The sequence below is a fragment of the Leucopleurus acutus genome, assembly GCF_964270905.1.
Source record: "Leucopleurus acutus genome assembly, chromosome: 11".
NCBI classification, from domain to species: domain Eukaryota; kingdom Metazoa; phylum Chordata; class Mammalia; order Artiodactyla; family Delphinidae; genus Leucopleurus; species Leucopleurus acutus.
Window position 1 is genome coordinate 11851345 of NC_139152.1, and position 18501 is coordinate 11869845.

General features: G+C 34.3%; 1 protein-coding gene across 4 annotated transcripts in view; it reads left to right on the plus strand.

Moving 5' to 3' along the window:
- Positions 1–18501, plus strand: part of ATF7IP (activating transcription factor 7 interacting protein) — a 128072-nt gene that overhangs the window by 101121 nt on the left and 8450 nt on the right. For all 4 annotated transcript variants that reach the window (XM_082850490.1, XM_082850489.1, XM_082850491.1 and 1 more), the window contains exons 9-12: positions 1230–1868; positions 7080–7144; positions 15309–15387; positions 16972–17127. In XM_082850490.1, coding sequence (XP_082706616.1) covers positions 1230–1868; positions 7080–7144; positions 15309–15387; positions 16972–17127 — 939 coding nt within the window. The remainder of the gene's footprint in view (positions 1–1229; positions 1869–7079; positions 7145–15308; positions 15388–16971; positions 17128–18501) is intronic.

Here is an 18501-nt window from a genome sequence, read left to right on the forward strand (position 1 = left end):
TGGCCTCTCCCGTTGCGGAGCACAGTCTCCGGACGTGCAGGCTCAGCGGCCATGGCTCACGAGCCCAGCCGCTCCGCGGCATGTGGGATCTTCCCAGACCGGGGCACGAACCCGTGTCCCCTGCATTGGCAGGCGGACTCTCAACCACTGCGCCACCAGGGAAGCCCCATAATGAACATTCTTAAATGAAACTGATTTTGTTTGGCTTTTACTGTGCACATGTGGTGTTAAAGAGTGCAGTGATGGTTTGGTACGACTACCTTGATTTTTATACTGAGACATCAAAAGTTTTACTCACCATTGCTTTTGCTCCATCATTGTAAATATCTACACAGTAAAAAAGTCAAATAATGTTTTCTTATTGTTATGGAAATTGTTTGGACATTTCAAACTTCCTGAAAGGGTCTCAGTAATCCCCAGGTGTCTCCCTAGACTGCACCTTGAGAATTGCTGCTCTAGCGTGCCTCTGATTTTGGAAAGACTACAAATCGTTGAGAAGAAACTTGGTCATTGATTTTAAACCTGTTCACATGAGAATAAACACAAATGGTTGAACTAAAATGACTGTAAAACTACAGTGACAAGCATTTTGATTTTCTCTGCTCTTTGTTATCTACTCCTTAATTCATCTCCCATCTTCACCGCGCTATTTTCCATATCACATAATGTCAATAGAGTGTTAATAGAGACAGCCTCTCCTCACCAGTTCCTCCCCAGGGAATCCAGTAAAATTTTTGATCCACAGATAGAGGTTTCACATTGTCCAAATGACAAAATACCATCACCAGGTTTACCCGTTATTCATTGATGGTACTCTTTCTAGATTTTCTATTTGAGTTTATGTATTGCCAGTGTTCTAAGGCATTTATAATATATTTAATGTACTTTCAAAATTGTCTATACAATTTTACCTAGTTTTCAATGTTTTTTAGTTGTTTTTCCAACTAGTTACTCTGAACTAAGTATAATAATTTTCAGAGACTCCTTTTATACAGAGATAGCAGTCCTCTGCCTTAATCATAAAACATGTGCTATTTTCATAATGTACCAAATACAGATGCAAAAATGCTTCTACAGATAATCTAAGAGTTCAAGGATTTAAATCTTGAATAAAAAATTTAATTATGAGAGACTTGCGTGTATATACTGCAATACATCAAATTTGTATTATATTTTCTTAGCTGATAAAGATAGCTATTTAAACTGAGACTTCTTTTTTCTTTTTATAGTATCTTCAACCAATCTTGTCACTCCTCCAACAGTTGTCAGTAGTCAACCTAAATTGCAGCCTCCAGTGACGTCGGGTTCTCTGACAGCAACGTCAGTTCTTCCTGCACCCAACACAGCTACAGTAGTTGCTTCTACTCAGGTGCCTAGTGGAAATCCCCAACCTACAATCTCTTTACAGTCTTTACCAGTGATTTTGCATGTACCTGTTGCTGTATCCTCCCAACCTCAGCTCCTACAGAGCCATCCAGGGACTTTAGTGACCAATCAACCATCTGGCAACGTTGAATTCATTTCTGTACAAAGCCCACCTACAATGAGTGGTCTAACCAAAAATCCAGTATCTTTGCCATCCTTGCCAAACCCCACTAAACCAAACAACGTTCCTTCTGTGCCCAGTCCTAGTATTCAAAGGAATTCTCCTGCCGGTGCTGCACCATTAGGAACAACACTTGCTGTACAGGCTGTTCCAACAGCGCACTCTATTGTACAAGCCACAAGGACTTCTTTACCCACAGTAGGCCCATCAGGACTCTATAGTCCGTCAAATAATCGAGGCCCTATACAGATGAAAATTCCAATTTCTGCTTTTAGTACTTCATCTCCTGCAGAACAGAGCAGCATGGCCACCACAAGAATTGGTAAGTCAATATGGAGGTTTAATAATAGAAATGCAAGCATGTTAATAGTCTATAGGTAATTGAACATGTGTCAGTGAGTGTGTGTGTTTGTGTGTGTAAGTGACTACCATTACTGGAAGAACAGAGTAAATAGAATTTTCACGGAGATTATTTTTAGTAAGTTTTTTGTTACCTAAGAGAAATGATGTTGTTACAGTGGGATTTGAGAGAGAGTTTATTTTGAGTGAGAAGTTAGCATTTGTAATTTATCTTTTACTAGTTTTCCTAGTCTGTGCGAATTTTTAATTTAGGCTTTGTAGCAAGCATTATGAATTACTTTTCTAATACATTTTTCAGATATATCTGAATAGAGCAAGTATATTTTAAAGGATCTAATTGACATAATATATGCTAATAAGAAGAAAATAAAAACCACATATCTTCCCTACCCATTTGGAAAAATCCTCTGTGCAATCACTCATATCTTGCAAATTTGAGAAGTTTAAAACTAGGTCTTCCCTCTTTAATTTACTACAGAATGTTTGCTTGCTTTTTGTTTTCTCTTTTATATATTTTTCCGTTATGACATATGATTATGTTTGCATATGTATATATACTTCGAAGTGTTGCAAAAAGGAGAACTTGATTGCTCCTGTTTTTAAAATCTGTAAAACTCTATGTCTTCCTTGTTCTTCAAAAGCATACATTTTTTATGCATTCTTGAACTTGCTTATTCTTTATTTCTGATTTCACATTTATCCCCACTGCTTTTGGAAAGACAGGAAAGAGAGCCTAGGCATCATGTATATAATGAAATTGCCAATAGTATCTGTCTTACTGATGTAGGAAGTGACCATGGAATATAAGAAACAGATTATAAAGTACAAAATTACTCTTACAAGTGAGATATACAAGCCTTGTTTTTTTAAGTTCTCATGTAGTCTTCAGTAGTGTACTTGCCCTCTGACTATATTTTCTCATAAGATAGTGATGGTGTTTCATAGAGTTATTGAGAGAGTAAATGAATGGCAGCTAAAAATTAATATTGGACTGAACCTGAATGTCATCCTCATACAATTAACATCTGGGATATAAGAGTAAATCTGAAATTTCAAATAGAATTATTAGTATTTAAAATTAAATATTTGCATGGTACAGTAACCATATTTCTTTAGCATTATCTGCTATCACATCCTTATATGCTAAATATGCTTACTTTTAATTGAGGTCAGTGATGAGCAAGATTTTGGGGGGTTACTTCATATTTCTCTAATTTATTTTTCTTCCAGTCATTACTGTTTTTTAATATGTCAGGTGGGAGATGATTATCATGGACATTCTTTTATGAGATTCTGGAGTTTTTCTTCTTTATGAAGTTTTGAGCCTAGTTGACATTGTTTCTAATTCATGGTCGCAAGATAAGATATATTCTTAAATATAGAACTTCCCCTGAAAGACCATGGCCTGAAAAGAAATAAATAACTTAAAAGATTATTTTGTTTAATGTTATGAATGCAAGTACCCTAAATACTTCTACAGTATCAGAATTGTAATTCAGTTTCATTATCCTGTTAACATTGTGTGAACATCTGTTGACACAAAAGGTATGTTTTTCCCAAAGTTATCTAGCTTAGTGCGCTTTATTAGTTGTAATGAGTGTTAGTCTGTTTTGTATTTATTTAATTACTTGACTGTCCTTGATTATTTTTGTATATAAAATTAATACTTTTCCCCATTATTATTAGAATATCACTCTGCTTTTGTGATAATATACATTTATACTTACACTTAAAATTTTATATTTTAACATATATTTAACACATTTATATGTACTTTAATACATAAATTATATTAAGGAGATCTTCATTTTGAGTTCTATTTAGAATGCTTACCTACTTTTGAAAGTAAATTATTAGATATTAACCAAAAATGTTAATGATAAGCTTTGTTTTTATGTTGTTCATAATGTTAATTAGAATGAGATCCTATGAGATGATATGTTCTTTGATCGTTCATAATTTTAGGGGCGCCATAAATGGCATTAAAGTAGGCATTTAGCTGTTGAGGCTCGCCAAAGCCTAAGCTGAAGCCAAATAGCAAATTTTGGCTAAATATGAAGGTTGAACCAAACTTTAATACATCCCTAATGTGATAAAGTAATTAGTTTTAAATCCTATGCTTATGTAGGTTTTATTTACTTAATGAGAACATATACAGTATAACTAGACATGCATTTGTATGTATTTTATATACATATATCCCCATAGAGTAAGTCAATATTTCTTGTAAAATGTAAAGTAAAAATTGTTCTAAGGACTACTTGGAAATTTAGAGACCAAATTATAGCTTATATCATTTATTCATAAAATATCAAATGCTTGTATTGTTCTAAAGTCCTGCAGATACACAGAAATGTACAAAATAGTCCCTATTCTAACCAAGCTCATAATCAAATTCGGAACTTGGATATTAAATAAATAATTAATTATCAATGTGATGAGTGTAAAGATATGACGGTTTCTGTGAGAGCATATGGGAGATCTGGGATAGTATGAGAATGGAGTGAATCGAAAGATGGTGGGAAATAAGGTTTTAAAGGATTTTTACAGAGAGGAAGGAGTGTGACATCCATGAACACTGGCTGCAGTGAGGGGAATGGATTAGAGGGGGAAAAACAGAGTTAGGGAGACCAGTTAGGAGGCTCTTGGAGTGATCTGAATGAGAGATGGTGTTGTAAAAATGATTTAAAGGCCTTGCATTGCATTCATTTTCATACCATTATCCAGCACCTACTGGGGTATACTACTAATTGGCACTCCTGTAAAACCTTTTTATTATTCTGGTAAAAATGCAGTGTTGGTAAAAAGTGACAATATCTTTTCAACATAAAAAGATAGAGATGTTTCCCATATGACAGAAAGAATTTGAGGTACAATTTTTGTTTTTTTTTTGCGGTACGCGGGCCTCTCACTGTTGTGGCCTCTCCCGTTGCGGACCACAGGCTCCAGACGCGCGGGTTCAGCGGGCATGGCTCACGGGCCCAGCCGCTCCGCGGCATGTGGCATCCTCCGGGACCGGGGCACGAACCCGTGTCCCCTGCATCAGCAGGCGCCCCAACTTTAGATAAATTCTGAAAGTAAAAAGTTACAAATCAATCTATCAAGCAATAAAATTGGCAGGGTGGGGCTTCCCTAGTGGCGCGGTGGTTGAGAGTCCGCCTGCTGATGCAGGGGACACGGGTTCGTGCCCCGGTCCGGGAGGATGCCACATGCCGCGGAGCGGCTGGGCCCGTGAGCCATGCCCGCTGAACCCGCGCGTCTGGAGCCTGTGGTCCGCAACGGGAGAGGCCACAACAGTGAGAGGCCCGCGTACCGCAAAAAAAAACAAAAACAAAAACAGAATTTATTTAAAGTAGATATTATAGTAAAAGAAAACAAAAGATGCAGTGAGACTATAAAATGATTAAGAAGCAAGAAAACAATCTGTAATAAAGGGGTAGGGGAAGTTAACTGAAAATCTAGAATAAGGAATATCATTACAGCTTTGTGAATAATTAACTCTTTTTCCTGAGACAGTTACGTCAAAGAATCACTCTGGATAACAGAACTCTCATAGTTATTAGTATTTGTGTGTGTGTGTGTGTGTGTGTGTGTTTGTGTGTGTGTGTAAAGAAGTAAAACATTTTATTAAGCAGTCTAAATCTTCTGTGAGTCTTGAGGATAATTGTATGAGGATATTTCAACAGAAAATAAAAATGAAGCTCCCTCACCTACTTTGCTTCTGAATTTACCTTTTATTTTCACTTGGAAATGAAAATGTCTTTTAACTCCAAATGAATGTATTGACATTGTATATATGTATTAAAAAAATTGGTAGTAAATTGATGATGTTTTGGTAATATCATAAGTGTAATTTAATACTCAACCATGTAGGATCAGTACCCTGGAATTTGTTTTTTATTAAGTAGTATTTCAAGAACTTCACAGTCCAGAAGAGAAGCTGATTCATTGTAAATGAAGTAATTTTAAGGGATTAAAGATATGTATAGATCTTTTTTAAGTAATACACATCTTAAATTATTTCCCTGCGATATTCCTTAGGTTAGAGTTATATATATTATATATATATATATATGTTTATATATATATATAAATAATATATATTCTTCCTACGAAAGGAACTAAGATAATTCAGATAGGGTAGGGAGAAATTGTAAGGGCCTCCTTTTACGTGCCTAGCCTAGAAAACCTTCTTTTTTAATAGGTAGATATTTATCCTGATTTTTTTGACATACAGATTTATATGTAGAAATACATGGTTATGTCTCCTGTTTCTGTTTTGTTTTTTTAATATAAATGGTTTACTTTATATGTGTGTTATGAAGATTTACAGATGAAAGGAGTGCCATATTTTGACAAACGTTCTTTTTTGACAAAAAAGCAAGGATGGAATGTTTCAACATTAGAAAATTCCTATTAATATAACTGACCACATTACCAAAGAGAAAAAACTGATTAATCACCTCAGTAGATGCTCAAGACATTTGATAAAATTTAATACCTTCTCTTTAGAAATTGAGGCAGAAAAACCTACTTGGTTTCTTTTCTGTGCTGTTTTTTCATTCAGCTATCTTTTTTACAACTATATAGTTGTAGTTCTGTACATGCAACTTTCATGTGTGTGTGTGTGTGTACATACATGCATGCACACACATACATATGCCACAAACTCAACACAAGTTAATTGAAAACTGAATAAAGAAAAATCATCTGTGATTGACCTACTGAGATCATCCATGTGTATTTCATCAGAATCACTGTAACTATTTTTCTAGTGAATTTATTACATTTTTGCCATGCTATTAAATTTTTTTTCTCCAAAGGTATGTAGTATGGAAGGATTATATTTTATTTAACTATTCATGTTTCAGCATTTAAGTTACAGACGTCTTAAATTGTTTCCCTGCAATATTCCTTAGGTTAGAGTTAAAATTTCTGGTTAATGAGTATGTGAAGTGTTTTGATCTCTATTATGAATTTGTCCTTCTGAAAGGTTTTGTAGTGGTGGTCTATGAGAGGATCTCTTTACATATGTAACATGTTGACAGACAAAAAAAAATTGGAGAAAATTAACATGAATTGTTGTATGTAAAGCAACCCACCCTTTCACATTTTGTAGGTGCCTTTAAGAATAGCTCTGAGTTTTGCTTTGTTTTGTTTTTTGACTCCTCAGAAAACCAGACAAACAAAACAATAGATGCTTCTGTTAATAAGAAAGCAGCTGATAGCACATCACAGGTAAGATTTTTCCTACTGTTTCAAAGTAAAATTCTAATTACAGTCCATAAGAGAATGAATTTCTATCAATATTCTTTGGTAAAATGAAAATTATTCTAAGTCTGCTTTTTACAACTGTCCAAAAATTTTCAGTGTCTCTGTGTTGTTTGACAAGAATTGAGTTTTTTTGCTTAGTAGTTCTCTTAGAAATAATATGTTTATTAAATTAACTAACTGCTTGGATTATATATAATCGGCAGTCTAGTTGTTTTTCTTCATATATTGTGAAGTTTTAAGTCTCCATGTGTAATTTCTTCCTGGCCCATCTTTTTAAGAAGGTCTCACTGGTTTACCTCCCCCGCGGGGATCCCCCCACCCAGTCCTCTGTCCTGACATTGCCAGCACACACGGAGACATCATTTTAGTTTCTTCAAAGCTGATCAGAGATAGCTTTTATGGAAAGAAAATCTTGGTCTTTCTGATAGCTTATTAGCACTTTGCCAGTCCTGCTACTTTTTCATGTTAAATTTAAATCACTCAGGAATGGAGTAACTACTTTTTTCCTGTATTAAATTGACAATGTTCATCATACTTCTTTTACTATATTGCTTTAGGTGTAATAGATTTATAGGGAAGTCATTAGGTTGTTGATAGTCTAATTTTATTTTCTTCCCTTCCTCTTAATCATATCAAGAAATGCATATATTTTTCCTAGAAAAATAAAAAATCTTGAGTAAGTCGGGCATGAAAAAATTACATGAATTTTAAAACAAGGGCATAATCTTTCATTTTGACTGTTTTCCTTTAAAATGATGGATTTTTAACCAAAGATAGGTGTACACCATGCTTTATAGAAAGCTATTAGGAATATTTTATTTCTTACAAACTTTAGCAGTCTTTTTATATGATATTAAAGATCAGAGTTTTGATTGCTTCTGAGGATGTCTTATAGTAGCTGTGTTTTTAATTAAAAGTATATGGAGTACTTTCTGGAAGACACATGGTATAGGAAACGTTGATATATTCAGTGACTTTTATGGAACATTTATAGGAAGTCTAGCCTTACTTTATAAAGTAAACCTAAAACTAAACAAAGAAATTACAAACAACTTTATTTCCCTCAGTAATTTTTTTTCTTGTTTGTCTGGACATACTAGGTAATGTTTCAAGACACAAAAATGGACATTGTAATGGCTGTGTTTTTATCTTATTAAAAATGATGATTCTTGGGCTTCCCTGGTGGCGCAGTGGTTGAGAGTCCGCCTGCCGATGCAGGGGACACGGGTTTGTGCCCCGGTCTGGGAGGATCCCACATGCCGCGGAGCGGCTGGGCCCATGAGCCTGCGCGTCTGGAGCCTGTGCTCCACAACGGGAGAGGCCACAACAGGGAGAGGCCACAACAGGGAGAGGCCCGTGTACGGCAAAAAAAAAAAAAAAAAAAAAAAAAAGATTCTTCTAAAGTTGTACTGTCTAATGTGGTAGCCACTAATCACATGTTGGCCATTTAAATTAAAACTTAATTTAATTTAGGCTTAAATAAAAAATTTACTTCCTATATCACAGTAGCCCCATTTCAAGGCTCATAGCCAAATATAGGTAGTAACTACCATATTGGAAAACAAAGATACAGAACATTTTCATCATTGCAAAAAGTTATACTGGATTGCTGAAATAAAGTGTATGTAATATTGTAAACATCTAGGTGAAATTAAAATTGATATAAAAGTTTGCTAGACTTTTGAAATTGTTTACTTAAAAATATCCTTTTTAAATTAAAGAAAAACAACAAAGCAAAATAATATAAAATCCAGTAACACCCAGCTGCTTATTATGTTCTAGAAATTCTAAAACATCATGTGTTACTCCCCACTTCACAGGTTTTAGAATCTAAAATGTTTTACTTTACATTGTATTGTATAACTTACATTTTGATGAACCAGTCGATCCAAAAGACGCCTGAAATAGTAAGAGACTGCATCAGGTAGCGGAGAGACAGTGCAGCCAAATATTAAGCTCTCAGTGGTTATCTTATTTGGCTTACAGGAAGAGTAATTCAATACCATTGTATGAAAAACACATACAAGTAGCATGACTAGGGAGCTAACCTGCCAAAGTCATGCCTGGTCAAAAAAAGATTTTCAGCTTTGAATGAGTACCAGTTATGGATTTAAATAATAAATACAATATGCAAGCTTTATTATATGATAAGAAATATATATGTGCTGCCAGTTATAAATTGATGCTTTACTGGCTCTTTTGGGTTACAAATAAAATTTTTGTTGTTGTGCTGAATACCTTGATTAAGGTAACACTATTTTTTTAAAAATAAATTTATTCATTTTGTTGATTTATTTTTGGCTGCGTTGGGTCTTCGCTGCTGCGCACAGGCCTTCTCTAGTTGCGGTGAGCCGGGGCTACTCTCCCTTGCATGGGCTTCTCATTGCCGTGGCCTCTCCCGTTGCGGAGCACGGGCCCTAGGCGTGCAGGCCTCAGTAGTTGTGGCACGCGGGCTCAGTAGTTGTGGTGCACGGGCTCAGCCGCTCCACAGCACGTGGGATCCTCTGGGACCAGGGCTCGAACCCGCGTCCCCTACATTGGCAGGCGGACTCCCAACCACTGCGCCACCAAGGAAGCCCCAACACTATTGTTTTTTGAAGATATATTAAGAAATGATCGTTAGGTTTTTCCCCTGTATGTTGCTTAGTAGCAAGTAGACTCTGGTATGAAACGGGTAGCTTGTGATTCTTTAGACTGTTAACTTTCTAAGTATACTCTGCCAGCTTCTTTTTTCTCTGCCAAATCTTACTTAGTTGTACTTCTGAACACTTTAAGGCTATTATAAATTAGAAGGAATCTGGATGGCTTGTATGGAAATGATCGTTGTTCAGACATAGCTAATTTGAAAATAATTAAATGTGTAAAATATTCTCTTCGTAGTCCTTGAAGATTTCTCTAATGTCCTCCAAATAAGTATTTATTAACATATTCCATATAATGAGTTATTACTGCATATTTTATTCATAGATCTCATTTCATACAGTACATTACTAATATATTTCATATGGTGAAAAACATTATTTATTCGAAGTATCATCATATGTTGTAAAACAGTATAGAAATCTTTTTCTGCCACATCTGTAGTTTTATATTACTTTTTTGAGGGACTCAAGATCAGCCTCAATTTTGTTTATTTGCTATAAGGACTTATAAGACCTGTGACAGGTTATACTCATGGTTATGGTTTATCACAGCAAAAGGTAGAGAGCAAAAACAGCAGGAAAAATATATGCATCAAGTGGGATTAAGTGCGGTCAGGCTGAGTCCTCCATATTCTCTCCTATCCAGCACTGCACAGGATGCGCTGTCTCTCTGGTTATTAACTGCAGGGACATGTGCCAATAGTCTTTGCCCAGAGAAGACTGACTATCAGGGTTTGAGCTGACTATACAGCTGCTTCTTTCTTTGTAACCAGCCATGGCAGTCAAAACTCAGGACCCCAACAATGAAACCAGGTGTGCATCGTCAGACTTGATGTCTGTGCAAATCAATCCTGATAAGCCAGTATGACACTGTTTAAGGAGTACATAAGAAAATTATGATTTATTAACGTAAACTTTCTAACGGTCACATTCCTGGTAGCCAACCAAGCCTGCCTGTAGTTCCCAAGTCCCCTTGGAGAGATGTGTGTGGAGTGAACAACCAGGTCTTCTGTATTTATAACTTCCCTTGCAATTGTTGAAGTGCCCTACTCTAGCCTTTCAAATATGTTCTTGTTATTTGTTTCAGTAAAAAAAAAAACAACCAAAAAACCTACAAAGCCAGTATCTTTGCTTTCTTGAAATTTTCTTAGGGTTCACTTAATGAGTGGTCTCATTTTGCGGGAAGGACACATGATTAAGTAACTTTTTAATAAAATAGATTCTTAGTATTAAAACCTATTTGATACAACTAAGATGTTTTTTAATAGTTTCAAATTGAGTAATTCTGTAATGTGTGTAAATGCAGATATAGGCATGTAATGTCCCTGATTACATAAGTTTTCTCAGAATTGATGGCAGAAAAAATGTGAAGATATATAAATGTGCACCTAGTGGCATAGAAATAATAAGCTCTAGAGTCAGACAGTGCCTCCTGTCACTTAATGTGTAAGCCTTGAATAAGTTATCTAACACCTTGATTTCTTACTTATAAAATATGGCTAATGCTGGTCTCAACCTCAGGATTATTGTAAAGATTAAATTTGTTAATGAATGTATTGATAAAACACTTGGCACAGAGCCTGATGGGAATAGTGCCAGCTATCATGACTGTCTTATAATTGCTGTTAATAGTTATTGAAATAATTCAGTTTTATTTCTCAAGAAGAAAATATAACCAGGAAACTACCTGCAGTATGTGATAATAGATGAATTTTATCAGTCAGGTTATGGTAAATAAAAATATAATGTAGGTTAGATCATTGATTATAGATCTTCTCTTCCTATTATATTATACATTATAGAAAAATATGCACCTTATAATAGAGCATCAAAACATGAGTGAAAACAATAAAATAGACAAATTGACTGTTTTATCGTTATAAGGTTTACCTCTTTATATGTTGTCTAACATAAATGTGATTACAACAGTTTTTTTATGCTTGCTTTTTTTAGTGTGTTTGTGTATTTGTATTTAAAGTGAGTATCTAGGAGAAGAAAACTAGTTATTTCTTGATTTCTTGATATATTATTTCATCTGACAATCCCTAATTTTGATAGGAAATTTCATTCCATTTAGTTAGTATAGTCGTTGATATGGTTGAATTTAGGTCTGCTGTTCTGTAATTTAAAAAATATGTCATCTGTTTTTTTGTTTCTGAGTACTTTTTTCCTACTTTTATTTTGTGTTGATTTTTTAATATTCTATCTTAATTTTTCTGTTGTCTTCCTGTTTTTCTCATTTTCTACTTTTGAGATTTCTTATTTGCACATCTGTTAATATCGTATTTTCCTTTAATTCTTTGACATATTTTTTTCATTTTTTAAAAATGGAAGTATAGTTGATTTACAATGTTGTGTTAGATTCTGGTGTATAGCAAAGTGATTCAGTTATACATATGTATATATTCTTTTTCATTATAGATTATTGCAAGATATTGAATATAGTTTCCTGTGCTATACAGTAGGACCTTGTTGTTTATCTGTTTTATATATAGTAGTTTGTATCTGCTAATCCCAAAATCCTAATTTATCCCTCCCCCCCTTTTCCCCTTTGGTAACTATGTTTGTTTTCTATGTCTGTGAGTCTGTTTCTGTTTCGTAAATAAGTCAATTTGTATCATATTTTAGATTCCACGTATAAGTGTTATCATATATTTGTCTTTCTGTCTGACTTACTTCCCTTAGTACAATAATCTCTAGGTCCATCCAAGTTGCTGCAAATGGCAATATTTCATTCTTTTTTATGGCTGAGTAGTATTCCATTATATGTATGTATGTATGTATATGTATATATGAGTGTGTGTGTATGTGTGTGTATATATATAATCCCACATCTTCTTTATCCATTTATCTGTCAGTGGACATTTAGGTTGCTTCCATGTCTTGGCTATTGTAAATAGTGCTGCTGTGAACATTGGGGTGCATGTATCTTTTTGAATTAGAGTTTTCTCTAGATACATGCCCAGGAATGGGATGGCCGGATTATGTGGCAACTCTGTTTTCAGTTTTTTAAGGAGCCTCTTTTTCTCCATAGCAGTTGAACCAATTTACATTCCCACCAACAGTGTAGGAGAATTCCCTTTTCTCCATACCCTCTCTAGCATTTACTGTTTGTAGACTTTTCAATGATGGCCATTCTTAGCAGTTTGAGGTGATACCTCATTGTAGTTTTGATTTGCATTTCTCTGGTAATTAACAATGCTGAGCATCTTTTCATGTGCCTATTGGCCATCTGTACGTCTTCTTTGGAGAAATGTCTATTTAAGTCTTCTACCCATCTTTGATTGGGTTGTTGGATTTTTAGTTATTGAGTTGTATAAGCTGTTTGTATATTTTGGAAATTAAGCCCTTGTCAGTCATATCGTTTGCAGATATTTTCTCCCAGTCCAAAGGTTGTCTTTTCGTTTTGTTTATGGTTTCCTTTGCTGTGCGAAAGCTTATGAGTTTCTTTAGATCCTATTTGTTTATTTTTGCTTTTATTTCTGTTGCCTTGGGAGACTGACCTAAGAAAACATTGCTATGATTTATGTCAGAGAATGTTTTGCCCATATTCTTGTCTTGGAGTTTTATGGTATCATGTCTTATATTTAAGTCTTTAAGCTATTTTTAGTTTATTTTTGTGTATGGTGTGAGGGAGTGTTCTATCTTCATTGATTTACATGTGGCCGTCCAGCTTTCCCAACATCACTTACTGAAGAGACTGTCTTTTCTCCATTGTATCATTCTTGCCTCCTTTGTCAAAGGTCAATTGATTGTAGGTGTGTGGGTTTATTTCTGGGCTCTCTATTCTGACCCATTGATCCATATGTCTGTTTTTATGCCAATACTATGCTGTTTTGATTACTGTAGCTTTGTTTATTGTCTGAAGTTGGGAGTGTTAGGTCTCCAGCTTTGTTTTTTTCCCTCAGGATTGCTTTGGCAATTCTGGTTTTTTTGTGATTCCATATAAATTTTAGGATTATTTGTTCTAGTAATTCTTTGAGCGTATTTTTAACAGCTGCTTTGAAGTCTGCTGAATTCAACATCTGGCTCCACTTGGAGTTATTTTTATTGACTATCTTTTTGTCTTTAGTTGGGTTCTACTTTACTGGTGTTTGCATGTTTGTCTAATAATTTTTGATGAATTTAAAACTTAATTTTAAAAGTGGACCTTAGTTTGAAAAGTGGACCATATAGATCTGTTGTAGCAAGTGGATTCTGTTATATACTTCAAGGTTTGTTAAGAACTTTTCATTTTGGATTTTTCAGATTTGTGATGTTTGTAAACAAGTCATTTTCTATGAAGTCATTATCAAAGAAAGGTTTATAAGTGTAAGATTTAGAATTACATCATTGTGTTTGGATTTGGCCTGAATATCTAACATCAAAGAATTATTTTCTTTAATTTTGCAAAATTGGAGTTTTATAGATGAAAGCCTTAATCATTTGGAGTTGATATAATATATCATAAAGTAATTATGATTAGCATTTATTAAGCAGTTACCATGTATCATGCCTGGTGTTAGGCTCTTTGTATGCATATTTGCATTAATCCTTATAATAGACTTCGTATCCAAATTTTGGAAATTGAGGAAATGTGCTTTTAACATAAATTCACATAGCTTGTATGTGTTGGAACTAAAAGATGCACTCAGTCTTTTTGACTTGAAGATCTTGGCTCTTCAGGTCTGTTTTGTACTGCTTTCCTTTTTTGCTGCTATTATGTAGTTAAATTTTTAAATTACATTTCTAATGATTTTGGGCAGTGGGTGGACTTCAGTCAACTTAGATGGCAGCTGGTTACAGCACATCACATCCTATCAAACGACAGCATTCTTCAGGGGAAAATATATTATTTTATGTAACCTAATTCTGGCTTTAAAGTTGCCTTTGGTGTTTTTGTGAATTAACGTTGATAACTTAGTGTAGGATTGGTCAGCATTTAAATGTTAGAAAATGGATTGTATGGGACTTCCCTGACAGTCCAGTGGTTGGGACTTCGCCTTCCAATGTGGGGGGTGTGGGTTCAATCCCTCGTCGGGGTAATGGCATCCCACATGCCTCGGGGCCAAAAACCAAGGCGTAAAACAGAGGCAATATTGTAACAGACTCAGCAAAGACTTTAAAAATGGTCCACATCAAAAAAAAAAAAAAAGAGAAAAAGTTAAAAAAAAAGAAAAATTTCTAAAAAAAGAAAATGGATTGTTTACATTTAATCACTTAACACACTTGATCGTCACTTTAATAGCTCTATGCAATTGACAGTGTAATTTAAAAAAAAGAATTTATTGTGAAAGGATTTCAAAGTTATTTTTTATGTGGCACATATTTAGCTCATGAGTATCCTTGGGTCATTTATCTGACAAACACTCTTTCTTCAGGTGAAGCCATCAGGTGTCCAAATTGAACCGGGCTGTCATTATCCTTGTTTCCCCTCAGTATTATTTTATTTTCCTTATGTCGGCCAGAGTTTTCTTTGCAAAATGCAGATGTTTTGTTTTTTTCAGAGTGGAAAAGCCACAGGCAACGATTCAGGTGGGGTCATTGATCTGACAATGGATGATGAAGAGAGTGGAGCTTCACAAGGTACTTAAATATAAGTAATCCTACTAAGGAATGCTTTGATACCATTTTTCTCTCTTAATACATTATATTCAGTGAATACAGATCTCTACCCCATTATTTGTGTCCTTTTTAGAAAGAGGGTTTTTAAGATTAGAATTAAAAAATAGAAATCAAATCTTGAATGTATATGAACAAGGCATAAAGGAAAACAGAGCAACTAGGAGAATATTTGACTTGTGGAACACCTCTCCTTTTATATGTTATTTCACTTGATCCTTACAATAACCCTATACTGCTCATTTTAGAGTTGAGGATAGATTCAGAGTGCAAATTAAACCCAAGTCTTTTGACTTTAAATTAAATGTTTTTTCCATGTGTGTGTGTGTTTTAATGTAGATGTTAAATGAAAGTAATGTTAAAAACCATGCACACCCAGAATTCTTAATATTATTCTGAGTTATAATATTTAGAAATTATATTGGTTAGATATTAACCAGTATTCCCAGTTATTCTTCCACAGTGTTAATAGGTGTTCTGTGATAAAAGTACATGGTTAAATATGCTTGGAAAATGCTGAGTTAAAATTATATGGATTTTTTCCTTAATACAGATTTCTCCGAGCCTTTGCTATGCTAATTTACAGTGTAAATCTCCAAGAATGATTCAAGCTATAAAGTATTTCTCAAACTTATTTGAGAATAACTGTTCACAGACATATTTGTAAAGCTTTGTGGTGGTAATTATATAATACATGTGGAAAATCTAATAGGATCAGGTGCTAATTATTTTACCTTAAAGACATTAAATTTTTTTTAAAACTAAAGATTTTTAAAAATTACGTTTTACGGAATAAGATAGTTAAGTTGGTTTTAGGAAAACAAAATTAATTAGCTATACAATTCATTATGTGACATTAAAGTCAATTTTTTTTTTTTTTTTTGTATAAAACTGATGTAAAATTGGAAGATTTGTGCCATCATTTGTCAGGGTTGAATTCATGCCCGTCTGATTATTGTTTAAAAGTTTCAGATTTTCTGTATTGCTTTTACTATTTTTTTTAATAGAGAAATCTTAATGGAAGGAATTTCCTAGAGCACAAAAATAAATACAGGTTATTTTTGAGAAGACACAGGTAAGGCTGGTTCTAGATAAAAAAGTAAAGTAAGCAAAGTTTGTTATCAGTGCTCTTGTCAGTTCCCTTTCTATCACCCCTGCCTCTTGGAGTCTCTTTCCATTGCCCCACCACTGAGTGTTACTTAAATTCTCCCATCTAAAGTGCATTGTTTTTCATCAACACTCAAGTATTAAAGTAGCAGTTGCTAAAGCCTTAAATTTGTTGTACTGAGTTAGAAGTAGGATTCTTTCGTTAAAAAAAAAAAAAAAAAGTAAAACTGTGTTTTCTTTAAATGTGAATTAGAATCTGTGATAGAGCCAACAGTGAATTGTTTAAGGTCCTGACTTGGTTTTCAAATTGGCAAAAGTACACTTAATTAAAATACAAAGAAATTGTTCTCTTAGGAGTACATGTGACTGAATGGCAAGGATAAACTTGTATTTCTAATTTTTTTCTATCAATAATCATATTGTCTCACTTTTAATTAACAGACCCTAAAAAGATAAATCACACTCCTGTGTCAACCATGAGCTCTTCTCAGCCTATATCTCGACCACTGCAACCCATCCAGCCAGCACCACCTCTTCAGCCATCTGGGGTGCCAACAAGTGGACCATCTCAGACAACCATACACTTACTACCTACAGGTAAATATGCTGAATCACTAAGCTGAAACTTTAGTTTTGCCTGCAGTGAAATATGACTATGAAATTGAATGGAAGATTAGACAGAAAATTAGCTCATTTAGGTAAATACCAATGAGCGTGATTGCTGGATCATACGGGAAGAATATGTTTGGTTTTGTGAGACACTGCCAAAGTGTCTTCCAGAGTGGCTGTACCATTTTGCATTTCTGCCAGCAATGAGTGTGAGGAACTATTGCTCCACATCCAGCATTTGGTATCGTCAGTGTTTTAGATTTTCACCATTCTAATAGGTGTAGTGGAATCTCATTGGTATTTCATTTGCATCTCCCTAATGACATGTTATGTTGAGTATCTTTTCGTGTGCTTGTTTGCCATCTGTTATCTTCTTTAGTGAGGTGTCTGTTCAGATTCTTTGTCCACTTTTTAATCGTGTTGTTCATTTTCTTATTGTTGATTTTTAGGAGTTCTTTGTATGTTTCGGATAATAGTCCTTTATCAAATATGTCTTTTGCAGATATTTTGTCCCAGTCTGTGGCTTGTCTTCTCATTCCCTTGAGATGAATTGGATTTTAACCCTAATTATGTTAGTAATAAGTTATAAAAACTATAAAGTATTTTAAAAAAAGATAAGACAGAAAATTAAGAATAGTCCTCATTGTTACTTTGAAGGCAATGTATGTTTTTGAACGCAGTATGACTTAATTTCGTGGACAGTCTCAAGTAGCAGCACTGATACAGAATAGTTATAAAGAAGAGTTCAATTATATATGTCTTTGCCACTGTAAACAGCAGAAATGAATATAGTTTCTCTGGAAGGGATGAGTGTAATGATTCATTCTGATTATAACCAAGAAGTTATAATTGATCAAACAAGAATTTTTAAATGATTCTTAACTAGAAATAGTTTTAACTGGCCTAACACTACTGTCAGAACCACTAATATTCTACCTGCTACCTCTCAAGAAACTATAAATCAGACATTTTCAAGATGTCGCCTGTATCTCCTAATCTGTTTAGAAGCCAATCAAGACAGGTTGTCTTCTTCAAAAAATAGCCTATTGCTTAAGAGATTTATCTGCAAAATGCTTATATAAGCACTCTTCTCATTAAGGTATACATTGAGCTCACATGGAATTTGATCCAGTGAAATAAATTAAAATGACAGTCACCTAATTTAGATAATTTAGAAGGAAATGTCATTATGCAAACCCATGAACAATACAGATAGTAAAATGGGGAATAAGGAGATGAAGAGATAAGTATTCCTCCTTGTATACTTTACTTTTTTCCGCTTTTGAAAGACTCACGTTGAAAGTTAGGATATGTAAAGACTAAGCAGTCTCTTTATTATATCCAGTGTTTACCTCCAAATTT